Consider the following 24,420-nt stretch of genomic DNA (forward strand, 5'->3'; position numbering starts at 1 on the left):
TACAGTTTGATATGCAGTAGCGAGGTCAGTTGTTAATGTTATTTACAGTTTGATATGTAGTAGCGAGGTCAGTTGTTAATGTTATTTACAGTTTGATATGTAGTAGCGATGACAGTTGTTAATGTTACCTACAGTTTGATATGTAGTAGCAAAGTGAGTGGTTACTGTTACTTACAGATTAATACGCAGTAGTACAGTTAGCTGTCGGTGTTTTCTGCATTTTGATATACATAAGAGAATATCTATTGCGAGTCTCAAGAGATCAAGAATTGTGTCATTAATGTTGTGGCTGCGTCAAATTTAAGTTGATCTTAAAAGAAAGCATTTTTTTCTCTATCCGTTGATATGTTGTTTGTTGTGTTACGCGATTGCATTGCCAAGATATTTGAAGATTAAAACCGAAAAAATCTGATCGCCGTAAAAACGCTCAGGCCACAAAAACGTGCCTAGACTTGCCCAAAATGATGTCACGCGTTAGATAACCTGTCTCTATCTCTCACTCACATCGGCTATTTGCGATAAAAGTCTAGTCTTACGCGGCTCTATTGGCATATATCTTATTTTGTATTTGCTCATGTTGGCTAGAATAAAATTTTAAATCCTGCTACAGATGCATTATTATGAATGTTTCAAAGGCCTCAAATACTCACTTTCTCCAAATTTTGTGTAAATTTTTGGGTACTGACTACCAATTCTACTGGTCTACGGTAATTCTGTCAAGCCAACTATGTAGAACGAGGTCTTTGTATCAGCACAGTTCTGCAGCTACCCATACTAACGATATACAGCCTCCCATAAGTCCCGCCCACATTATGTCTGTTGCCTATCCTTGGGGCGTGGTTGTATATCATTGCCTACACCGTCTACGTACTAGTTTCTTATTAGTAGTATCCTTACCGAATACTACCGAAGTGAAATAAGCAAGCCACATCTTTGAAAAGAATATAGATAGGGATAGAGTTTTAAGGATGAGAAGTCTGCTGCAAACTGGATTTGAACTCACATTCGCCAGTTCTGCGAACATCCATATACCATATCCAATTCACTACAATATTCTGCAAATCATGTTTTGCATTATCTTCAACAATATTATTTCATTATATAATTTTTACAAGCAAAAATATTTTCATCTCGGCGTAAAGCTTTTATTAAAAATATTCATCAAGTCGTGGCCACTCACATAGTATTAGCTGATACAATAAGACAAATTCATCTACCGCAACAAACTCAAACAAAACATCATGGCTTATGCAGCACACATTCAAGTCTCCCTTTCCCTTTTATGGCAGTTTCCACACTGACAAAGCTTCTTCGGCTGGTGGGACGACATAAACATTCTGTAATCAGTAAAACAAATGCAATAAATATATGTCATTCATAGATATGTCATTCTAAAGCGTATCTATTGACAGCTTCCAAATTGGGAGTTAAATAGATTGCGAGTGTAATTTTAAAAACGAATAAACGTTTAACAAAGGCACAAGTACGCCAAGCCAACAATTCAAAGCTTTGGTTCTGGAAATTAAAGATTTGCATTGATCAATCGATTTTCTTCCCTTTCTACAAGTGAAAAGTGAACATCTAATGTCAAATCATAAATCTAATTTACTAGATAAAGATGCCACAGAAAATTTGAAGCGAATGTAGCTAGGTGAACCGATAAAAAAATATAAAATGATGATTAGTGATAGCGAAAAGTTATAATTTTATTAATTAGTACATGGAATTAGTATTAGTACAGTTAATGTACCTCCATTCTGTCTTCCTCTGCAGCAAAACGCTGCTGGCGCCTGTAAGCTTTGACCATAGGCTGTCTACTCCAATCTTTTACTAAAAGTTGCTCAGATAACTCTGAGTCGCAGTCGCTCGAACTTGAAACCATTTTAAAACTATGTATAACTTAGTAATTGTTGAAAAACGTTGAATCAGTAACGATGAGAATTCTCTAACGAATGAGAATGAATTCTCTAACGAATGAGAATGAATTCTCTAACGATGAGAATCTTCGAGATCGCAGACAACGCGTTTTACGAGTGATAACATTTATTACGGCCTATATAAAAATTTCGCACTCATGATTGGCTAACGATGCGACCTCATATTTATCGCTCGTGATTTCGTTTCAGATATCTTGCTTGTGATGTCACAAAAGAAGCACCTGCTGGAACGTGAGCTTTTTAAAAGAGGGCCTCATTCAAACGCATATATCTCTGGACAGGGTTGGTCTACAAAGACAAAAATGACATCAAATTGTAGCTGATGTTTTAGCCTTTTATGGGTCTTAATTTCATTAAATTGAATTTTTTGACGCAACCACATCTTTAAAGTTACAAAAGGTTTGCCCAATTACAACGATACTTCCTGTTAAACTTACTGTTAACTACAGCAGGGATCCCTGTGTATGTAGCCCTCCACATGAAATTCCTAAACAAAAAGTTAATAGCCATGGCCCTACTGCCGTCATTTGTCTGACCTGAAAGATATCTACCATATATTACCATTATTAAAATACGTCATCGTTCTAACACCTTTAATCATTTTTATTACAGTCAATAAACCAATTATTTAAAGCACTGACTGATTAAAAAAAGATTTTGACCAGACTAATAGTATCTAATGACAAGTTAGGAGTATAGCTAAGACAAGTTAGGAGTATAGCTAAAACAAGTGAGGAGTATAGCTAAGACAAGTTAGGAGTATAGCTAAGACAAGTGAGGAGTATAGCTAAGACAAGTTAGGAGTATAGCTAAGACAAGTTAGGAGTATAGCTAAGACAAGTTAGGAGTATAGCTAAGACAAATTAAGAGTATAGCTGAGACAAGTTAGGAGTATAGCTAAGACAAGTTAGGAGTATAGCTAAGACAAGTTAGGAGTATAGCTAAGACACTAAAGCTGAAGTGAAGAATAGGTTTTAATAGCAAGTTGACCTACCTTTTTACTAAGTAGGTACTTTTTACAGAGCAGACTTACCTCCCAACTGAGTATAAACAATAGAGCAGACTTACCTCCCTAGTGAATATAAGCAATAGAGAGTAGGCTCACCTCCCTACTGAGTATAAACAATACAAACTGGACTCACCTCTCTCTTGAGTATAAACAATACAGAATGGACTCAGCTCCCTACTGATTATAAACAATACAAACTGGACTCACCTCTCTCTTGAGTATAGACAATACAGAATGGACTCAGCTCCCTACTGATTATAAACAATACAAACTGGACTCACCTCTCTCTTGAGTATAGACAATACAGAATGGACTCAGCTCCCTACTGATTATAAACAATACAAACTGGACTCACCTCTCTCTTGAGTATAGACAATACAGAATGGACTCAGCTCCCTACTGATTATAAACAATACAAACTGGACTCACCTCTCTCTTGAGTATAGACAATACAGAATGGACTCAGCTCCCTACTGATTATAAACAATACAAACTGGACTCACCTCTCTCTTGAGTATAGACAATACAGAATGGACTCAGCTCCCTACTGATTATATACAATACAAACTGGACTCACCTCTCTCTTGAGTATAAACAATACGGATTGGACTCAGCTCCCTACTGATTATAAACAATACAAACTGGACTCAGCTCTCTCTTGAGTATAAACAATACAGAATGGACTCAGCTCCCTACTGATTATAAACAATACAAACTGGACTCACCTCTCTCTTGAGTATAGACAATACAGAATGGACTCAGCTCCCTACTGATTATAAACAATACAAACTGGACTCACCTCTCTCTTGATTATAGACAATACAGAATGGACTCAGCTCCCTACTGATTATAAACAATACAAACTGGACTCACCTCTCTCTTGAGTATAGACAATACAGAATGGACTCAGCTCCCTACTGATTATAAACAATACAAACTGGACTCACCTCTCTCTTGAGTATAAACAATACAGAATGGACTCAGCTCCCTACTGATTATAAACAATACAAACTGGACTCACCTCTCTCTTGAGTATAAACAATACAGAATGGACTCAGCTCCCTACTGACTATAAACAATACAAACTGGACTCACCTCTCTCTTGAGTATAAACAATACGGATTGGACTCAGCTCCCTACTGATTATAAACAATACAAACTGGACTCACCTCTCTCTTGAGTATAAACAATACAGAATGGACTCAGCTCCCTACTGATTATAAACAATACAAACTGGACTCACCTCTCTCTTGAGTATAGACAATACAGAATGGACTCAGCTCCCTACTGATTATAAACAATACAAACTGGACTCACCTCTCTCTTGAGTATAGACAATACAGAATGGACTCACCTCTCTCTTGAGTATAAACAATACAGAATGGACTCAGCTCCCTACTGATTATAAACAATACAAACTGGACTCACCTCTCTCTTGAGTATAGACAATACAGAATGGACTCAGCTCTCTACTGATTATAAACAATACAAACTGGACTCACCTCTCTCTTGAGTATAAACAATACAGAATGGCCTCAGCTCCCTACTGATTATAAACAATACAAACTGGACTCACCTCTCTCTTGAGTATAGACAATACAGAATGGACTCAGCTCCCTACTGATTATAAACAATACAAACTGGACTCACCTCTCTCTTGAGTATAAACAATACAGAATGGACTCAGCTCCCTACTGATTATAAACAATACAAACTGGACTCACCTCTCTCTTGAGTATAAACAATACAGAATGGACTCAGCTCCCTACTGATTATAAACAATACAAACTGGACTCACCTCTCTCTTGAGTATAAACAATACAGAATGGACTCAGCTCCCTATTGATTATAAACAATACAAACTGGACTCACCTCTCTCTTGAGTATAAACAATACAGAATGGACTCAGCTCTCTACTGATTATAAACAATACAAACTGGACTCACCTCTCTCTTGAGTATAGACAATACAGAATGGACTCAGCTCCCTACTGATTATAAACAATACAAACTGGACTCACCTCTCTCTTGAGTATAGACAATACAGAATGGACTCAGCTCTCTACTGATTATAAACAATACAAACTGGACTCACCTCTCTCTTGAGTATAAACAATACAGAATGGCCTCAGCTCCCTACTGATTATAAACAATACAAACTGGACTCACCTCTCTCTTGAGTATAGACAATACAGAATGGACTCAGCTCCCTACTGATTATAAACAATACAAACTGGACTCACCTCTCTCTTGAGTATAAACAATACAGAATGGACTCAGCTCCCTACTGATTATAAACAATACAAACTGGACTCACCTCTCTCTTGAGTATAAACAATACAGAATGGACTCAGCTCCCTACTGATTATAAACAATACAAACTGGACTCACCTCTCTCTTGAGTATTAACAATACAGAATGGACTCAGCTCCCTACTGATTATAAACAATACAAACTGGACTCACCTCTCTCTTGAGTATAAACAATACAGAATGGACTCAACTCTCTACTGATTATAAACAATACAAACTGGACTCACCTCTCTCTTGAGTATAGACAATACAGAATGGACTCAGCTCTCTACTGATTATAAACAATACAAACTGGACTCACCTCTCTCTTGAGTATAGACAATACAGAATGGACTCAGCTCTCTACTGATTATAAACAATACAAACTGGACTCACCTCTCTCTTGAGTATAAACAATACGGAATGGACTCAGCTCCCTACTGATTATAAACAATACGGATTGGACTCAGCTCCCTATTGATTATAAACAATACAAACTGGACTCACCTCTCTCTTGAGTATAAACAATACAGAATGGACTCACCTCTCTCTTGAGTATAGACAATACAGAATGGACTCAGCTCCCTACTGATTATAAACAATACAAACTGGACTCACCTCTCTCTTGAGTATAAACAATACAGAATGGACTCAGCTCCCTACTGATTATAAACAATACAAACTGGACTCACCTCTCTCTTGAGTATAGACAATACAGAATGGACTCAGCTCCCTACTGATTATAAACAATACAAACTGGACTCACCTCTCTCTTGAGTATAGACAATACAGAATGGACTCAGCTCTCTACTGATTATAAACAATACAAACTGGACTCACCTCTCTCTTGAGTATAGACAATACAGATTGGACTCAGCTCCCTACTGATTATAAACAATACAAACTGGACTCACCTCTCTCTTGAGTATAGACAATACAGAATGGACTCAGCTCCCTACTGATTATAAACAATACAAACTGGACTCAGCTCTTAACTGACTATAAATGACTTCAAATTCTTTTGCAGTAAATGCGCCAGCAACAACAGCTGCTTTCTTTTTAAGATAGTCGGCAGAATAATCTTCTTTTGAGAAAAAGACTCCGTTTACTTCCTTCAAAATTACCATGAATAAGTGCAAACATCTGTTTAATACGAATATACATATATACAGAACAAAGAATGGTAAATTAAAAGGTGAGTAGCTACTATAACACAAACAACTACTTGTTCTATATATAGCTAAACTATTATCAGTAACTCTGTTCATTCATTTTTTTAATTAAAACTAATTTAAGTTTTCTTTTTTCTTCTCATAATTAAAAGAGTTGTTATTGCTAAAAAAATTCAACCAGCCAGATTTGGATTAATATTGGAATGCTAAAACATTCCACTGTACATACTTTTCTAATTTGTTAGCCTCAGTTTTGTACTGATTGTGGAAACGCGTGTAACTCTACTAACTGCCTGAACAAGATATTAATCAGGTGAGCCTTTTTTTATACTCTGCAAGATATTTGTAGATAGTTGTTCTGCTAGAAACATAAGAAATGACATGAATGACACCATCAAAGATAAGTCTCTCGATGACAAAGTACCTGACATCAGAAAAGACACCATAAAATATAATTATCTTTCTCAATGATAATGTAAATGACACTAGAAATGACACCGGAAAAGAGCTGATTGAAAACTCACTGTTCACGTCTGACATCTTGCACCACTGAGAGCTATTATTAATAAGAGAACAAGTTACAGAGAGATTAGTTGAACATTCTTCAGCGAGCACATGTATTACAAACATTGCTGTTCATGTACAAATAATTACTCTGAATATTTCAGACTGCTAATACTCACTGTAAATCGATACGAATGATGACTTACCACTTCCTCATGTGTAAAACTTTCAAGAGTTCTGACATAGTTATAGAATGTAAGATACTCTTTGGTGTCACAAGGTTCAGCTATCTGGTACTCAGATAACTCCTCCGCCTTTCCTTTCAATTTGTCAAAGGATGCCTGGTTTTCGCTGACAGCTCCGTAATGTGTTACGAGATACAGTACTGTAACATATGTATATCTGAGACATGATGAGTTAAGAGATACTGTAACATATGTTCATATGAGATATGATTAGTTACGAGACACTGTAACATATGTTTATATGAGACATGATTAGTTGCGAGACACTGTAACATATGTTTATATGAGACATGATTAGTTACGAGACACTGTAACATATGTTTATATGACACATGATTAGTTACGAAATACTGTAACATATGTTTATATGAGACATGATGAGTTACGAGATACTGTAACATATGTTCATATGAGACATGATTAGTTACGAGATACTGTAACATATGTTTATATGAGACATGATTAGTTACGAGATACTGTAACATATGTTTATATGAGACATGATTAGTTACGAGATACTGTAACATATGTTTATATGAGACATGATGAGTTACGAGATACTGTAATATATGTTTATATGAGACATGATAAGTTACGAGATACTGTAACATATGTTTATATGAAACATGATTAGTTATGAGATACTGTAACATATGTTTATATGAGACATGATTAGTTACGAGATGCTGCAACATATGTTTATATGAGACATGATTAGTTATGAGATACTGTAACATATGTTTATATGAGACATGATTAGTTACGAGATACTGTAACATATGTTTATATGAGACATGATTAGTTACGAGATACTGTAACATATGTTCATATGAGACATGATTAGTTATGAGATACTGTAACATATGTTTATATGAGACATGATTAGTTACGAGATACTGTAACATATGTTTATATGAGACATGATGAGTTACGAGATACTGTAATATATGTTTATATGAGACATGATAAGTTACGAGATACTGTAACATATGTTTATATGAAACATGATTAGTTATGAGATACTGTAACATATGTTTATATAAGACATGATGAGTTACTAGATACTGTAACATATGTTTATATGAGACATGATTAGTTATGAGATACTGTAACATATGTTTATATGAGACATGATGAGTTACGAGATACTGTAACATATGTTTATATGAGACATGGTGAGTTACGAGATACTGTAACATATGTTTATATGAGACATGATGAGTTATGAGATACTGTAACATATGTTTATATGAGACATGGTGAGTTACGAAATACTGTAACATATGTTTATATGAGACATGATGAGTTATGAGATACTGTAACATATGTTTATTTGAAACATGATGAGTTATGAGATACTGTAACATATGTTTATTTGAGACATGATTAGCTACGAGATACTGTAACATATGTTTATATGAGACATGATTAGTTGCGAGATACTGTAACATATGTTTATATGAAACATGATGAGTTATGCGATACTGTAACATATGTTTATATGAGACATGATGAGTTACAAGATACTGTAACATATGTTTATATGAGACATGATTAGGTACGAGATACTGTAACATATGTTTATATGAGACATGATTAGTTACGAGATACTGTAACATATGTTTATATGAGACATGATGAGTTACGAGATACTGTAACATATGTTCATATGAGACATGATTAGTTACGAGATACTGTAACATATGTTTATATGAGACATGATTAGTTACGAGATACTGTAACATATGTTTATATGAGACATGATTAGTTACGAGATACTGTAACATATGTTTATATGAGACATGATGAGTTACGAGATACTGTAATATATGTTTATATGAGACATGATAAGTTACGAGATACTGTAACATATGTTTATATGAAACATGATTAGTTATGAGATACTGTAACATATGTTTATATGAGACATGATTAGTTACGAGATGCTGCAACATATGTTTATATGAGACATGATTAGTTATGAGATACTGTAACATATGTTTATATGAGACATGATTAGTTACGAGATACTGTAACATATGTTTATATGAGACATGATTAGTTACGAGATACTGTAACATATGTTCATATGAGACATGATTAGTTATGAGATACTGTAACATATGTTTATATGAGACATGATTAGTTACGAGATACTGTAACATATGTTTATATAAGACATGATGAGTTACTAGATACTGTAACATATGTATATCTGAGACATGACGCAGAACTTTAAATGTTTTTTGAGTATTAGGTAATCTTGTAATTCACGTAATTCACTTTTTAACCAACTCGAATGTACATAAAGTTAAACATAGAGATGTTTGGTTTATTCTAATCATCACTCAAATCTTACTCTACTATAATGCTAATATTCTAATGTTCTGATGTCACAACTCCCTTTTATATATCGATACAAATTCTGCAGCCATTTTATATATTTCAATCAGATAAGCGGTCAGCAGGTTTTGTGGTAGAGTGATATTGTCTGCCCTCAATCATGGTGGCAAATTGGCACAAATATCCTTAGTCCTAGTCGACACTATTAGATATTAAATCAGGAGTTCATAACATTATCACTAAACAAAATCAAATGAAAGCTGATAAGAGGGTTCAGCGACAATCAAGCGGTGGGCATGGTCAAAATGCTATTGCGGCGTAACTCCAAGTTGTTCGTTTGGCGTGGTAAGACCTTCAATCTAATAATGTTCCTGAAACTACAAAATGTTTTTTGTAATTTGTGAAACTACAAATCTAGAAATGTTTTTTAACCAAATAATTTCGACAACAAAAAAACAAGCCTTGGACAAACTGGAGAAATCTTTTTGGCATAACCTTTAAAAGGTCTTAAAGTGATATACGCTGATCCATTCCAAAGGTATGTCAAATGCCAGCTAAAGACAAGGATCAGGTTAAGATTTAATTTTCATTATTATAGATTATTATTTATTACTATTCAGACAATGCATATTCATTTAGAATATATGAACACATATTTGGTCCAGTTATTCCAGCTATGGAATTTAAATTTAGAACTAAACCTCTTTGTCTTTTCTTTTTTCTTTCTTTCAGCAAATGATGAAAAACATCATTTTGCCAATAGTTAGCCTACTAATGCCAATAAAAATTATACATAAAGATTTATACACAATTTAGGCACTTTTTATACAAATTTAACCACAAATTTAATTCTTTTTTAATATTTCCGTAATTGAAAATGTTTTTATTATTCAAATAGCCTTGACTTATGCAAAGGGTGTATATGATTATAATTGTACCATGACCAAACACAAGCGAAGTAAATGTTTGAGAGATTTATGATAAATGCACATGTGCACAAAACTCACGAAAATTATTCATCAACCGAAAAACACTTGTACCGAAATTTCATTAACAAATTTAACCATTTTTCAATGGAGTCGTTTAAGTATAATAACGATACAAAACACATAAACCTATTTAAATATGTTACCAAGTTTTTGAAATTTGTAGACAATATTCTAAACCTTACCTATCTGATCGGATAATACATAACTAAACAGAATAATTTGGCCTAAAGTCGCCATTAAAACCTGACAAGCCTTTTTCAATCAAAATTAAGACCAGCCTACGAAACGCCGATAAAGCCGTGCGACCGAAAGGAGAACTATTAGGTCTAAACGTGCACATTTCACCAGTCTATGGCATTGTCCAATTGCCGAAGGTTTCTGTTTACACTTTCATTCAACCTTATTCGTCGAAAATTTTTCACAAATATGCTTCACGCATTTAATAAAACAATGTCTATTGTTCTTATGCGTCTGTTTTATCATCATTGTAATGCTGTCACTTGAAACAGTGATATCTTATAACTTACTGTAAAAATTCATTTAATTTTTTAGCCTTACCTCAAAGGAGTACATATCATTGCCTGATATTTATGACGAGCCTGTTGGTCACCTGCGATAATCGAAAATTGCTGCAAAAATTATTTGCGAAGTATTGGGTCACATGATCAGATTACGACTTGCCGCTTAGACCAGGCCGAAACAAAACTGTAAAGTAGTGAGCATCTATATTTGATACGGGGTCTTCGGTAAATCCCGAAGTGTTTGTCATAAACTAGTGCTACGATAAGTTTTATATTGAGCTTTTTATTGCTCTTTCAATTCACGTGAGAACATCACGTGAAAAGACAATAACCAAATTTCATGGCTACGTCAGAGAAATAAATAGGTTCCAATCTACGGCGGCTTTTCGTTTTTGAGCTTTTAAGAGCTTGTAATCACTTTTCCACACATTTGGCACCTACAACACAACAGAGTAAGACATGGTGAATCTTTTGATACCAAATAACTGTAATGTGAACTTTATTGCAAGTCAACCTTTAAACACAGACTCACTTAAACACAGACTCACTTAAACACAGACTCACTTAAACACAGACTCACTTGAACATAGACTCACTTAAACACAGACTCACTTAAACACAGATTCACTTAAATACAAACTCACTTGAACACTGATTCACTTAAACACAGACTCACTTGAACATAGACTCACTTAAACACAGACTCACTTAAATACAGACTCACTTGAACACTGATTCACTTAAATATTGACTCTCTTAAACACAGACTCACTTAAACACAGACTCACTTAAACACAGACTCACTTGAACATAGACTCACTTAAACACAGACTCAATTAAACACAGACTCACTTAAACACAGACTCACTTGAACACTGATTCACTTAAATAGTGACTCACTTAAACACAGACTCACTTAAACACAGACTCACTTAAACACAGACTCACTTAAACACAGACTCACTTAAACACAGACTCACTTAAATACAGACTCACTTGAACACTGATTCACTTAAATATTGACTCACTTAAACATAGAATCACTTAAACAAATTTAATTCCTAATCTCATCTGTTCAACTTGCTTACACTAGAACAGTGTGACAGTCTTTATTGAAAAGTTGAAATAAACAAATTTGATTCATTTGTAGCCGTAACTTGAGAAACTTGAAATGTCCATAAAATCTTGTTATAATGAAATGTGATTTCAACAGGCTGTTTGCAAATCACCTTTTTTATTAGAAATCAAATCGCATCACTCACAAACTGATTTGATTAGCATCAAGGTAACCGTGTCTGTCATACGATAACTAGTAAATTAAATCTCAAATCTCTCACCTGATGTAATCAACTCAAATCAAAATCACTCAATAATGATTTGGAAAAATTTGACCAATCATATGTTTATTCTTTTTATCAGTTAATTCAACGGTGATGTTAATGTATATTCTGTAAACACTGTAAATAATATACATGTATATACAGTATATACATGTATATACACTGTGCTGAATACAGCTTTCAATAACTGGAGGTAAGTTTGGTATTGCCCGAGGTTTCTTTTATTGTCAATCAGATATCCCAGAAGTGGGTGCTTAAGAGGCTGGCTCTCAGGAACCAGATAGAGTTTTGAAACCAGATACCTCTTACGAACCAGATACCTCTTACAAACCAGATACCTCTTACAAACCAGATACCTCTTACGAACCAGATACTTTTTACAAACCAGATACCTCTTACGAACCAGATACCTCTTACGAACCAGATACCTTTTACAAACCAGATACCTCCTATGAACCAGACACCTCTTACGAACCAGATACCTCTTACGAACCAGATACCTCTTACAAACCAGATATCTCTTACAAACCAGATACCTCTTACGAACCAGATACCTCTTACGAACCAGATACTTCTTATGAACCAGATACCTCTTACAAACCAGATACCTCTTACAAACTATAGAAGGCACTGAGCTTATGCATGTTAGGTTGGGATGAAATCGACAAAAGATATATAGATACTTGCACACACACAGTCACACACGCACGCACGCACACTACACACTCCACACACCTCACACATCCCGCTCACCCCACACACTCCGCACACTTCAGACCTCCACACTGCCGCATTTCCGCAGCCCTGTAATGCCAGCACCCCTGCAGCCGTACACTCCCACCGCCGTACCTCTGCACCCTCTCACCCTTCCGCTCCTGCATCCTCGCATCAGCAAACTTGTGCCACCCTTGCCCCTCTGTGCACACCACACAGACCACACACTAAACATTGCACAACCAGGCACACATCACATGTGCGCGCATACACACACTATGCATGTTTACGTTCCAGCACAAGCCATACGCACTACACACACCATACATACTACATACAAAGCACACAGTAGGCACCCTACGCACACTAAGTGCATCATAAACACCACACATGCCACACACACACACACACACACACACACACACACACACACACACACACACGCACGCACGCACGCACGCACGCACACACACACACACACACACACACACACACACCGCATGCATCACACACGGCACACACACCACACTTATCCCACACATTTATTAATATAGATAAATAACCAAGGAAGTTTTGACTTTTCTCGCACTGTATTTATTGATGTGTTTGGTATAGTTCATGTAGCAAGCATTTGGTATAGTTCATGTAGCAAGCATGTATTTTTACACAAAAACGAACACAACATAAAATATTAAAACAAACAAAACTATTATGATTAGCAAAAAAATTTTTCAAACTTTTATTTTATCTTATTTTGTCTTGTTGCCATAACTTGTCTTGTTGCCATAACTTGTCTTGTTGCCATAACTTGTCTTGTTGCCATAACTTGTCTTGTTGCCATAACTTGTCTTGTTGCCATAACTTGTCTTGTTGCCATAACTTGTCTTGTTGCCATAACTTGTCTTGTTGCCATAACTTGTCTTGTTGCCATAACTTGTCTTGTTGCCATAACTTGTCTTGTTGCCATAACTTGTCTTGTTGCCATAACTTGTCTTGTTGCCATAACTTGTCTTGTTGCCATAACTTGTCTTGTTGCCATAACTTGACTTGTCATAAAAACTCTTTTTACTGAAAGCAGATGCTGTGGGAATAATAAATACCGTAAAAGCAAGCTTAGCTAGCCATGTTATAAATTTATCACTCGCTAATACACAATTTTATTGGTTGATAAAATCATGAAATTATTACTTATTGAAGACTCTTTTATTGAAGTAGTTATACCTTTTTCTGACTGATTCTTCTCAAGGATGTGTCGGCAGATTGAAAATATCCTTGACATAGCTCAAAAACTACGATCAGGCTGGGCATTTCAATATCAGTAAGATATTTTCCGAGCTGCCTTAAATAATAATATCACAAGGGCTAAGTTGTTCGAAATAACATATACATCTACTTCTATTTTATAACTGATCCATTATCTACCAAAATATTGTATGGAAAAATGTTATATATATATATATATATATATATATATATATATATATATATATATATATATATATATATATATATATATAGTACTTTATTGGCAATAATTTCATTTCACAAATAGAAACTTTTTTTAAATTAGGCCATACAACAATAGTAAAACAAAAAAAGGGGAAAAAAGCAACAGTTAGCCATTAAAATTGAATAAATAGTCTGACAGATAGTGTTTAAAATGCCTTTCTCTGCTAAGAGAATGGATATTTGGTGGAAGATTGTTAAAGCAGATGGCAATGACATTTTCAAAATGATTGTTAGTGATTGTATGCAATTTGTTCACATCAAGTAAGTTGAAATGAGTTGAGAACCTGTAATTGTCATGTAAAAAATGAAGACACAAACCATGAAAAATCTTGAAACATTAATAATTTGACTTGTTTATTAAATATTAAATCGCGTTTTTAAATCAAATCCTAATTCATTTTTGCATTTATCCAACTCACATAATTAGTGCCTTGAATCACTGCGAAGGAGATTCATTTCAAATATTCAAATCACAACCAATTTGGACACGACTCCAACTACAGCTACAAAAACAATAACTTGCCAGTTAAAGTAAGAACTGGGCAATATGTTGGGTATGCTAACAATATAAAGGCCGATGTGTATAAATCTATTAACCCTTTATTTTACATATCTCTATATATAATATGAAAGCCATAGTATATAAATTTGCAAACCTTTTATTTTACATACCTCTATGAATAATATAAATGCCATAGTGTATAAATCTACAAACCCTTTATTTTACATACCTCTATGAATAATACAAAGGCTATTAATAGTGTATCAGCCTACAAACTCTTTATTTTACATACCTCTATGAATAATATGAAAGCCATAGTGGATAAAGTTTTTTAAACACAATGTGCTTGTTTTATTATGCAGCTGTATAATAAAATTATTATAAATAAATAATAAAATTATTGCCATAGTGAAAACTTGACACTCATTTGAAGACACGTTTCTATTCTTTCTGTTTTCACTGACTCGCACTTTCTTTATAGAGGCCCATCTGGAGTTCGAGCTCAGGCACTTGCAGCGGATGGCTCTTTAGTCAATGATTTTTTGTTTGATGGTGGCACTGGTGATGTTGGCTCCCGCATGCTGCATGTTCGCAATGCTCTATCACGCGCCGCCACATCTTCGCTGGCCATTGCTGAGATGGTTGTAGACGAGGCCGAGCAAAAGTTTAGCTTCAAAACTGTTAGACACGACTTTTGATCTTGACTCCAGCTGGTAGCCTTATCAGCGACATTCACGCTAGGTTTTATTGGTCTTTTGCCAGCTCCTTTAGACATAGTTATTTTGCTATATGCCTGACAATCATCCTATGCAAGTATTCTTTGATAGTGCTATTAGGTGTCTTCAAGCATTCAGTGACAGTTGCTGTTAGGTGTCTTCAATCACTCAATGACAGCCACTGTTAAGTGTTTTCAAGCACTCAGTGACAGTCGCTGTTAGGTGTCTTCAAGCACTCAGTGACAGTCGCTGTTAGGTGTTTTCAAGCGCTAATTTGTTTTTCCATTTGATTCACAGCGCTGAACTTTTTATCCATTTTTTATAGGACACTAGATATTATGAGTGTCATATGATTTGATTTTAAAAGTCACTGCTTTGATGCTATGAACTCCTGGAACCTCCTAGGGTTGCCATATGTTATGCATAAACACTACTGTCATATTAGACTTCATCTCCAATTGGTGCTGCATTGCAGCCTTAAATACTACAGTCAATTGTAACGTCAATTATGCATTTTATATAATATTAGTATTTTATACAATATTAGTATTTACCCTTGTGCGATAATATATTTTACTAGCTGCATTACCCGCCTACAGGAACAGATTTACGTGCGGCATAAGGTTTATTGAGAGTTGTCTTTCATACTGTATAACAACTCCAAATATGCAGTTTACTGAAATTGTTGCCCTGATGTATTATTATGTAAATTGTCTACTGAAATTGTTGCCCTGAATATGCATACACGTATATATGTAAATAATGTTGGGGAGAACAATGGAAATCTGCGATACATTTCACAGCTAGTCTACAATGCATCAGTCTCAAACCACTCAAATCGGCATTGCCCTATTTGTGTACAGAGAACTGATAATGAAATTGACATTGCAAGGCAAACTGAAGTTCTTCAAACTGGCAGTATCGAAAAGTTTTGCATCTTTTAAAAAATTACACAAAATATTTTGCTATCGCCAGCATTTATTGAATAGAGACTTTTACATGCTTAAAACACTAATCATAGCTCACCAGTTTTTCGTCTATAGCCTGTGTTTTGACATGGTATATACAAACAGTAATGAGGTTGTGTCGATAAAATTTATATGTATAATAGCACAGACAGTATGATGTCAAGGCAGATACAGCATTAGCACCTTACAATAATAAAACATAGCGCCAACATGATAGCCTTTGTATGAGATACGATGAGGAAAGCAAATGCATGAAAATATAAATATGCTGAAAAGTATGTTAGAAAATGCTGCATGTGGTATAGCAGAACATGAAGAACATAGCATGGCATAACAATAACACAATGTTAGTTCAACGCAACACTTGCAGATAGACAACATTTTTTGTTTTTCTGTCGGGTGTATGAACAGTTTTCGGCTTGTGCCTACTTTTCAGCAGGCGAGGTAGAGCTGGTCATGGCTAAAGCAGGGTGACAGTAAGTCGATACCAGCTGCTCTCTTACTTTTCAACATCGCCTATCACAACCCTCGGAGTACTCGTGCAAGTTCTTTAGTAGTAAGTTACAGTGGGCCTACTCAGAGCTGGAAAAAAAATTAGTAACTCAGCTGCTGAAGGAAATGAACTTGTCCCACTATCACGAACAGTGGCAAATCCAAAGTTATTAAGTAGTTGAGGTGTGGCAATTTATAAACAATACACTACAACATTGAATGAGAAGTACTTACCCTTTTGAAGTAGAAATTTAGTAGGCAAAATGCAGTAGCAGTACCCGTGCAAGTTCTGTAGTAGCTGTAGTTTTGTGTACTTGTAGCTGGAAAAAAAGTAAAAGTAAATCGGCTGCAAAAGGAAATGAACATTTTTACTATCACAAACAGTGGCAAATCCAACGTTTTTAACCCTTTCACTGAAGTAGACTCATTTATGCGTTTTCTATGGTCGACCGCGTAAACACATTTACCAGCAATTTTACCAGCAATTGCGAGTAACTGAATTTTATTATTGTTGATAACATAACCAACGGTCTTTAGGACTTTTATGGTAGTGACAGTGTTGTCCTAAGATTTCTCTATAAAATTAGCCCTAAGTTTAATTTTAAATCTTTGTTTGAGAATTTCCAACTTAAAAACGAAGATTTTTTGGGCAAGTTCATTAAATGCGTCCAAATTAGAAAACAAATAACTACTTATGTTGAAGACACTATAGCCGATTCAGATTTTCGTGATTAATTAATAATTAAGATAATTAAAATAGCAATAGCAGCTAGATACAATAGATACAATAAATTTTTTGCATAGCAGTGCTTGTTAACATGCTGGCAAAATGAAATATATAACCAAAACAAATGTTCTAGAAGGAGTTTGAAATTAAAAAAATATTGTATACATATGAAGCAATATCGGCAAAATGGCTGACAGTAGGCTGATAGCTAAATTTGTACAAGGACCCAAATGAAAGGGTTATGCATTGAAAGTGTGGCAATTCATAGACAACACAACATTAAATAAGAAGCACTTACCTTTTTGATGTGGAAATTTAGTAGGTGAGAAACTGAGAACTGCGTTTTTCTAGTAGCCACAAAAAACAAACGTTTACGTGACCTTCTCGGTACACGTTGGCAGTAAATATTAATTGCATGTAAATAACTACTTATTAATTTATTTTATTTAATGAGTCGTACATTTGTATAGCTGTATAGGCACCTTTGTATAGGTTGCAGAACTCAAGACGGTGCTTTTCAACATGGCAGCAACTTTGCTGTTTAAAAAGCGTGCTAACCGGAGATTTCGGTTAATGCGCCCTAGCGGTGAAAGAAAAACAACAGAATCGCCGCACTTCTATATAAGCTACTTGGCTCAAATCGTCAGACAAAAGTAGCGGCTAATAGTCTGAAACTATGATATTTATTACTCATATTAATTCAGTTCGCTTCGTACGACCGAAACTTGTACAACGATAAAAGGAAAGACCGCTCTATAAGACGGACACATACATACACAGATACACAGACAACAATTGCCGTTTATATAGTAGATATTGCTTAATGGTCTGCATTGACATTGATCTTCATTGTGTTAAATATTCAGACTTCAACTGGACGGATCAACGTCTCTTCTGTCTTTAAGCATGTTAACCGCGCCTCTGAGGTGTCTCTACCAAACTAGTATCCTAGCAGTCTTGTGTTCTGTTAGAGATCGTCAATAAAAGTGAATTATAATAACTATCTGTACAATTATTAGAATTACTGAATGGTGGTCGATTGGTGAGTGTCAGTCTACCAAGCTGAATGTTACAAGTCTCAATCTTGCTTTTAACAATCTTATATCCCAGCCTCTGACCATGGCTTTGGACGGACAGACAGACATAGCTCTTATAGATGTGACAAAAACTGTTCTCTTCATGCAAGGTTTAAGTAATCAAAACGCCTAAATTGATTTAACTAGCTTCTTGGGTCATTAGATTTTGACTGATTTTTGTAAGTCAATTATAGATGTAAGCAAAATAGTGTAAGCGGAGAGTGGCGTGATAACCAGATCTGATAACTTCATTCCCATAACTATCAGCTGCATGATGACACCAGGGACTGATTTGGCAGGCACTTGCGTGTGCTGATGACTCCAAGCACAAATGCAGCGTGGGATGTAGAAGAGTCAGAGCTATAATTCTAATATCTCTGACTTGCTTTGCTTAACATCTATTTTTGCAGTTTGTTCAAATGACTTCTCTTATAAACTTGTGAATTGACAATAGCAATCAGGTGCTTGAAGCTACTTTAGTAATAAGGTAATGTTTGCCATCTAACTAGCAATAGGTACGTTACAATATATCTCTTTCCAGTTGTGTATTGTGATTGATGATAGAGAATGGGCCTGAGTAGTTGAGGTATGTTTTGGTTGCTAATGTTCAAAGATTTAATATAATATAGAAAAAAACTGTTGGCCCTTTTGGCTTTGTAGGCATTTTTATATTTACTACCGAGTGGCTCATAAATTTTTATCATTGGTTGGAAATTCGGGAATATTCTGCACACACTGAAGTCATGCAACACAAGAATACAGCAGGTGTTGGGTGTGTTTAAAATGCTAACGGGTGTTTTACTTCTATATAATAATCGCTTAAAAGCACTTTCGATTAATCTTTTATTTGGTTATAGAGGATGGTTCATAGGCTTTGCCTGACACTTGGTGAATCCACTGACACTCTTAACAGGTGAGTATTGCTCAGCTTGATATTCATGACTGCATACAATGATATTTCCTCGACAGAAACCTTACTCAAGGTCATTTATCAATCTAGCATAGATATCATAGATCAGTGTTTTTGTGAAAAAGAATATAAGCTCGAGCTGCCTTCCACTGCTGCCGTACAGCATTACACAGACTATGGAACAAAATAATACAGACACAGGCCTATGATTGGTTTAGCTACATGAGGATGTTTGATAAAAGGTCATGACATTTTCATCGATGAAATATATTTTATTTCTAAAGTGCCACACAACCAATCAATAGAAAAACAGTAAACAAAATCCTCATTCATCGCTACCATTGCTTGAATGGTTAAACTGATGGGGCACACTTCTAACATAGAAATAGCTTTTCGCCTCCTGAATATTCAGTGGACATATCCCATGTGATATCCGAAAGTCTCTCCTGGTAGCCCTGTAGCCCTGGTGATCATAGACAGACGGTAGAACAAGAGATGTTTTTGTTGAGTCTTTAGGAGTGTCAGCCTTGGGGTACATCATTGCTGGTGTGTCTAGAACCGGTACGTCTATTTCATGGACTGACTGCTCTCGTAGCAGCCTCTTACAGTTCTCTGGTGTTTTTACCTTTGTGTCTTGGTTTTGCTTTCTAGCAGAAGATAGATTAAATCTGCGTCGGTTAAGAATAGGGTGAGTGTATGACAAGTCCCTCATTGTATCACGAATAAACTTGATGACATCAAAGTCTTTAGAGACCTCGGGCAATACTCCGCTGTCTACGTGAAGCCGAGGCCGTCCGTAACCAAACATTGCATCTGTTTTGACTCTATCGACGACTACAGCCCGAGATACATCATCTCTGGTGATTATACGAGAGCTGTTTCCTGTCTAAATTAACACATGATTATATGCACTACAATCATAAACAGTCTGTAGCCAGTTAGCTGATAAGCCAAACATATGCCAGCCTTCACGCTATATAGTCAAGTGTTTGCCTCTACAATTCTTTTCAACGAATTTACTAAAAGTCATTTGAAACACCAGACTACCTGCTGAAGTTTGCACTTCTAATCAGACTACCTGCTGCAGTTGGCACCTCTAGTCAAACTACCTGGTACAGTTTGCACCTCTAGTCAGACTACCTGCTGCAGTTTGCACCTCTAGTCAGACTACCTGGTACAGTTTGCACCTCTAGTCAGACTACCTGGTACAGTTTGCACCTCTAGTCAGACTACCTGTTACAGTTTGCACAACTAGTCAGACGACCTGCTGCAGTTTGCACCTCTAGTCAGATTACCTGCTACAGTTTGCACCTCTAATCAGACTACCTGCTACAGTTTGCACCTCTAGTCAGACTACCTGCTACAGTTTGCACATCTAGTCAGACTACCTGCTACAGTTTGCACCTCTAGTCAGACTACCTGCTACAGTTTGCATCTCTAGTCAGACTATCTTTGAATTGCGGCAGTTCAGTTTGTGTTTCTTGACCATATTATATCTTTCTGTAGTGTAATGGTAACAGCTTTAATTTAATAATAAAATTACTATTCTTATTTTTTGTTCATTAGTTAACAGGTTTTCTCAAAATACTAAATAAAAATTTATCATTTTTGAATTGTTCAAACTAACAATTTGGAAAAATTTTGCCTAATTTTCAACATAATTTCTATTTAGAAATGAAATAAAATTATCCAAGAGCAACTTTATTATATTGAACGGAGTTGTATTTACAGATTTAAAAATAAAAGGAATACAATAACACGAAACATATGGCATAATAAAATACACCAAACCTGTGGTGTTCTTTCAGATGTTGTAAAATACTTGTTCAATTTTCAACACAACAAAAATGTTTGTGAATAAAACATATTAAAGCACCTTATTCCGCGTTGTTTCAGATTTTTTAGAGTTACTTGAGAAAACAGATGCTAAACCTTATCGAGCTATGCTGAGCAGGCGTGACAGCCATCTGAGGGTACGCAAACCATTCAATATTCATTTATATTGATAATTGGTGCTCGGAGACTAACAGTCAATGTTATTCTGACATCTGATCTTAAAGCTTCTCAATACCCCACAATTTCGTGAGTGAAGGTAAATTGACTGATGAGAGTTTATAATAAGTCGTAGAAAAATATTAAAATAGTAACAATATAAAAGTTGAGTTAGTTTAAATTTTAACATATTTAAGTTAGAGTGAATTACTTTACACGTCTCTACCTCAGAACTTACACATCACTTGCACCTCTGTGTGTGTCACTCAGGTACAGAAATTACAGAAATTGATTTATTTAAATATAACTTGGCTTCACTCACTTTTAACATTCGACGTAACCTCAAATTTAATTTCATAAAACCAAAATCTGATGTCAAAAAACAAAAATGTTTTTGTTAACTTCGAAATAGAATAGGGTCTAACCTTTTTGCTGCTTTTCTTCATGGCTTGAAGCAGCAGATCGTGTTCTTCATGGCTTGAGGCAGCAGATCGTTTTCTGTTTGTATGCAGTGCGTGACGGCAGCAGGGATTCTTAAGTCAGTAGTGTTATTGGTTTAGTGTAGAAACATGTGTGTAGAGGGTTTAGTAAACACTGGCTCATGTTCAATACAGGAGTGGATCAATGCGTTTACAGCAGGGATGAATTTTAGCAAGATCAGACAATTTAACGGCAGAACAGATTGTTTCTTTCTTATGAGCTTTTGTTACACAACATGAACAGTGTACATATTCGAGGGCCAGATAGTCAATCAACATGCACATGCATCGCCAAGGCTGAAAACATTGCTCCTAAATCCGTTTGATTTTGTGTGACGCGCTGAGCCAATACGCCCGACTTTGTTGTAAATATTGTACTAAGGCTCTGATTACACCCATACATACACAAATAATGTTTTTATCTCGGTCTAGCAAGTTTTTTGACAACATCGTAGATGTACAAACACCTGGTCGGGTTTCAAGACAAGACGATTAACGATGACGAAGATACGTTGCATGTAAATGCAGGTTCCTATGTATGAGCATGATTACGAAAGTCATTGATATCTGATATGATTGGTGAGAACTATTGTTATTTTAACCAATTAAAACAAAGTAATAAAGTGGGCCTTTTGTGTAGCTCTACTGATCAACCGAACAAACAGTAAATTAATATTCCGCCAATTAGGAGCAAAATAGTTCATGTTTTAATTCCAATAGAATGGTCTCCAAGGTCTAATATCTGGATGAGTTCATATTAATTGTGTGTATGAGTTAGAAAGGACTTAGTACCAATGTACACATACACTGTCACTTCATTTACCATACCATGACGACCCACCTATTTCATTCCTTCTACATGATGCAAAGTGGTAGTTGCTTTGTGGGCAAGTCTATCATATTCATGACCAATGATTGAGATTCCGTGATTAGTTTTTGTGGTTTGATAGAAATATTCACTCGCTGCGAAAGAAAGAAGCCGTTGCTAGGTGTGTACACAGAGACAGCAACTCTTTAATTATTGGCACAGCAGCATGGTTAGATTACAGAAGGCGCCTTCTGTGTTGGCAAGTGAGACAGAAACATTTGTTCAGTGTTATAGTCAAATACAGAGTAGTTCATGCTTTAGAGTCCAGACTCTTTAACCGTCACGTGGCAAAAACTATCTCTATGCAGATTTTCAGAGTTTTCTGCTTGCTGACCTCAAACTCATTTGGTGAATAACAAATGGCTGGCTGAACAAAAGCTTCTCTGTGCTCTCTACACAATTCTCCTCAATACACGGAGGCTTAAAACTAAACTTTTGCTACTCTGTAGAAAACACTTATCAATCTGCTTGGAATGTCAACTGGGAGAGGACAGCTTGACAAGCAGGTACTCTTTGAAGCATTATCGTCGGTAAAATTGTTCTAAAAAGATTTGTTCCATTCTAGATGAAAATATTGGACAGATTGTAGCCTGCTCCCGACTCACTTCCTTGTGAGCTAGTTACTGTGAGTGTATTGCTAGCTTTACTTACTAGCTTGTATTAGATGGACAGTTTTTAACAGACTTGTTATGCTTTAAAATGACATTGCTGATGTAAGGGCAGACAATTTCTTTGTTATGCTCTTTCCATGATTTCTACTGAATATCGACTTTGAAGTCTATTGTAGGTCGAGGCGAAGAGATAAGATGAACTAGTTCATATCAACATATTTATGTAACATTTCACTTAAACGACATCACACTCTCGAATATCCTCTTTGATAAGATTTCACAAGTGCCAAACATTTCTTGCTTAAGGTAGCATTCTCTAGGTTCTTTTCCAGATTACACGATAACACATCATGTTGACAGTAATTCATTTTTACTTACATTTGAGATCCTTTGTGATATTTATATGTAGATTGATAGTAATTTGTGAATTTGCCTTCGCGATACAAGGCATATTATTAAACACAACTACCAGTAAGTTGTTCTACGTGTGTATTGACCCTTACTTT

At 35.5% G+C, this 24,420-nt stretch overlaps 1 protein-coding gene across 1 annotated transcript; it reads right to left on the reverse strand.

Annotated features, from left to right (window-relative positions):
* Window positions 1-20,289: 20,289 nt before the first annotated feature.
* LOC137391909 (uncharacterized) lies at window positions 20,290-22,462 on the reverse strand. Its single transcript, XM_068078465.1, has 2 exons — window positions 22,382-22,462; window positions 20,290-20,850 (listed from the first exon to the last, which is right to left on the reverse strand). The coding sequence occupies exons 1-2, from the start codon at window positions 22,400-22,402 to the stop codon at window positions 20,290-20,292; spliced, it is 582 nt and encodes a 193-aa protein (XP_067934566.1). The 5' UTR covers window positions 22,403-22,462.
* Between the last annotated feature and the right edge of the window lie 1,958 nt (window positions 22,463-24,420).

Source organism: Watersipora subatra, chromosome 3 (assembly GCF_963576615.1).
Source record: "Watersipora subatra chromosome 3, tzWatSuba1.1, whole genome shotgun sequence".
Taxonomy (NCBI): Eukaryota; Metazoa; Bryozoa; class Gymnolaemata; order Cheilostomatida; family Watersiporidae; genus Watersipora; species Watersipora subatra.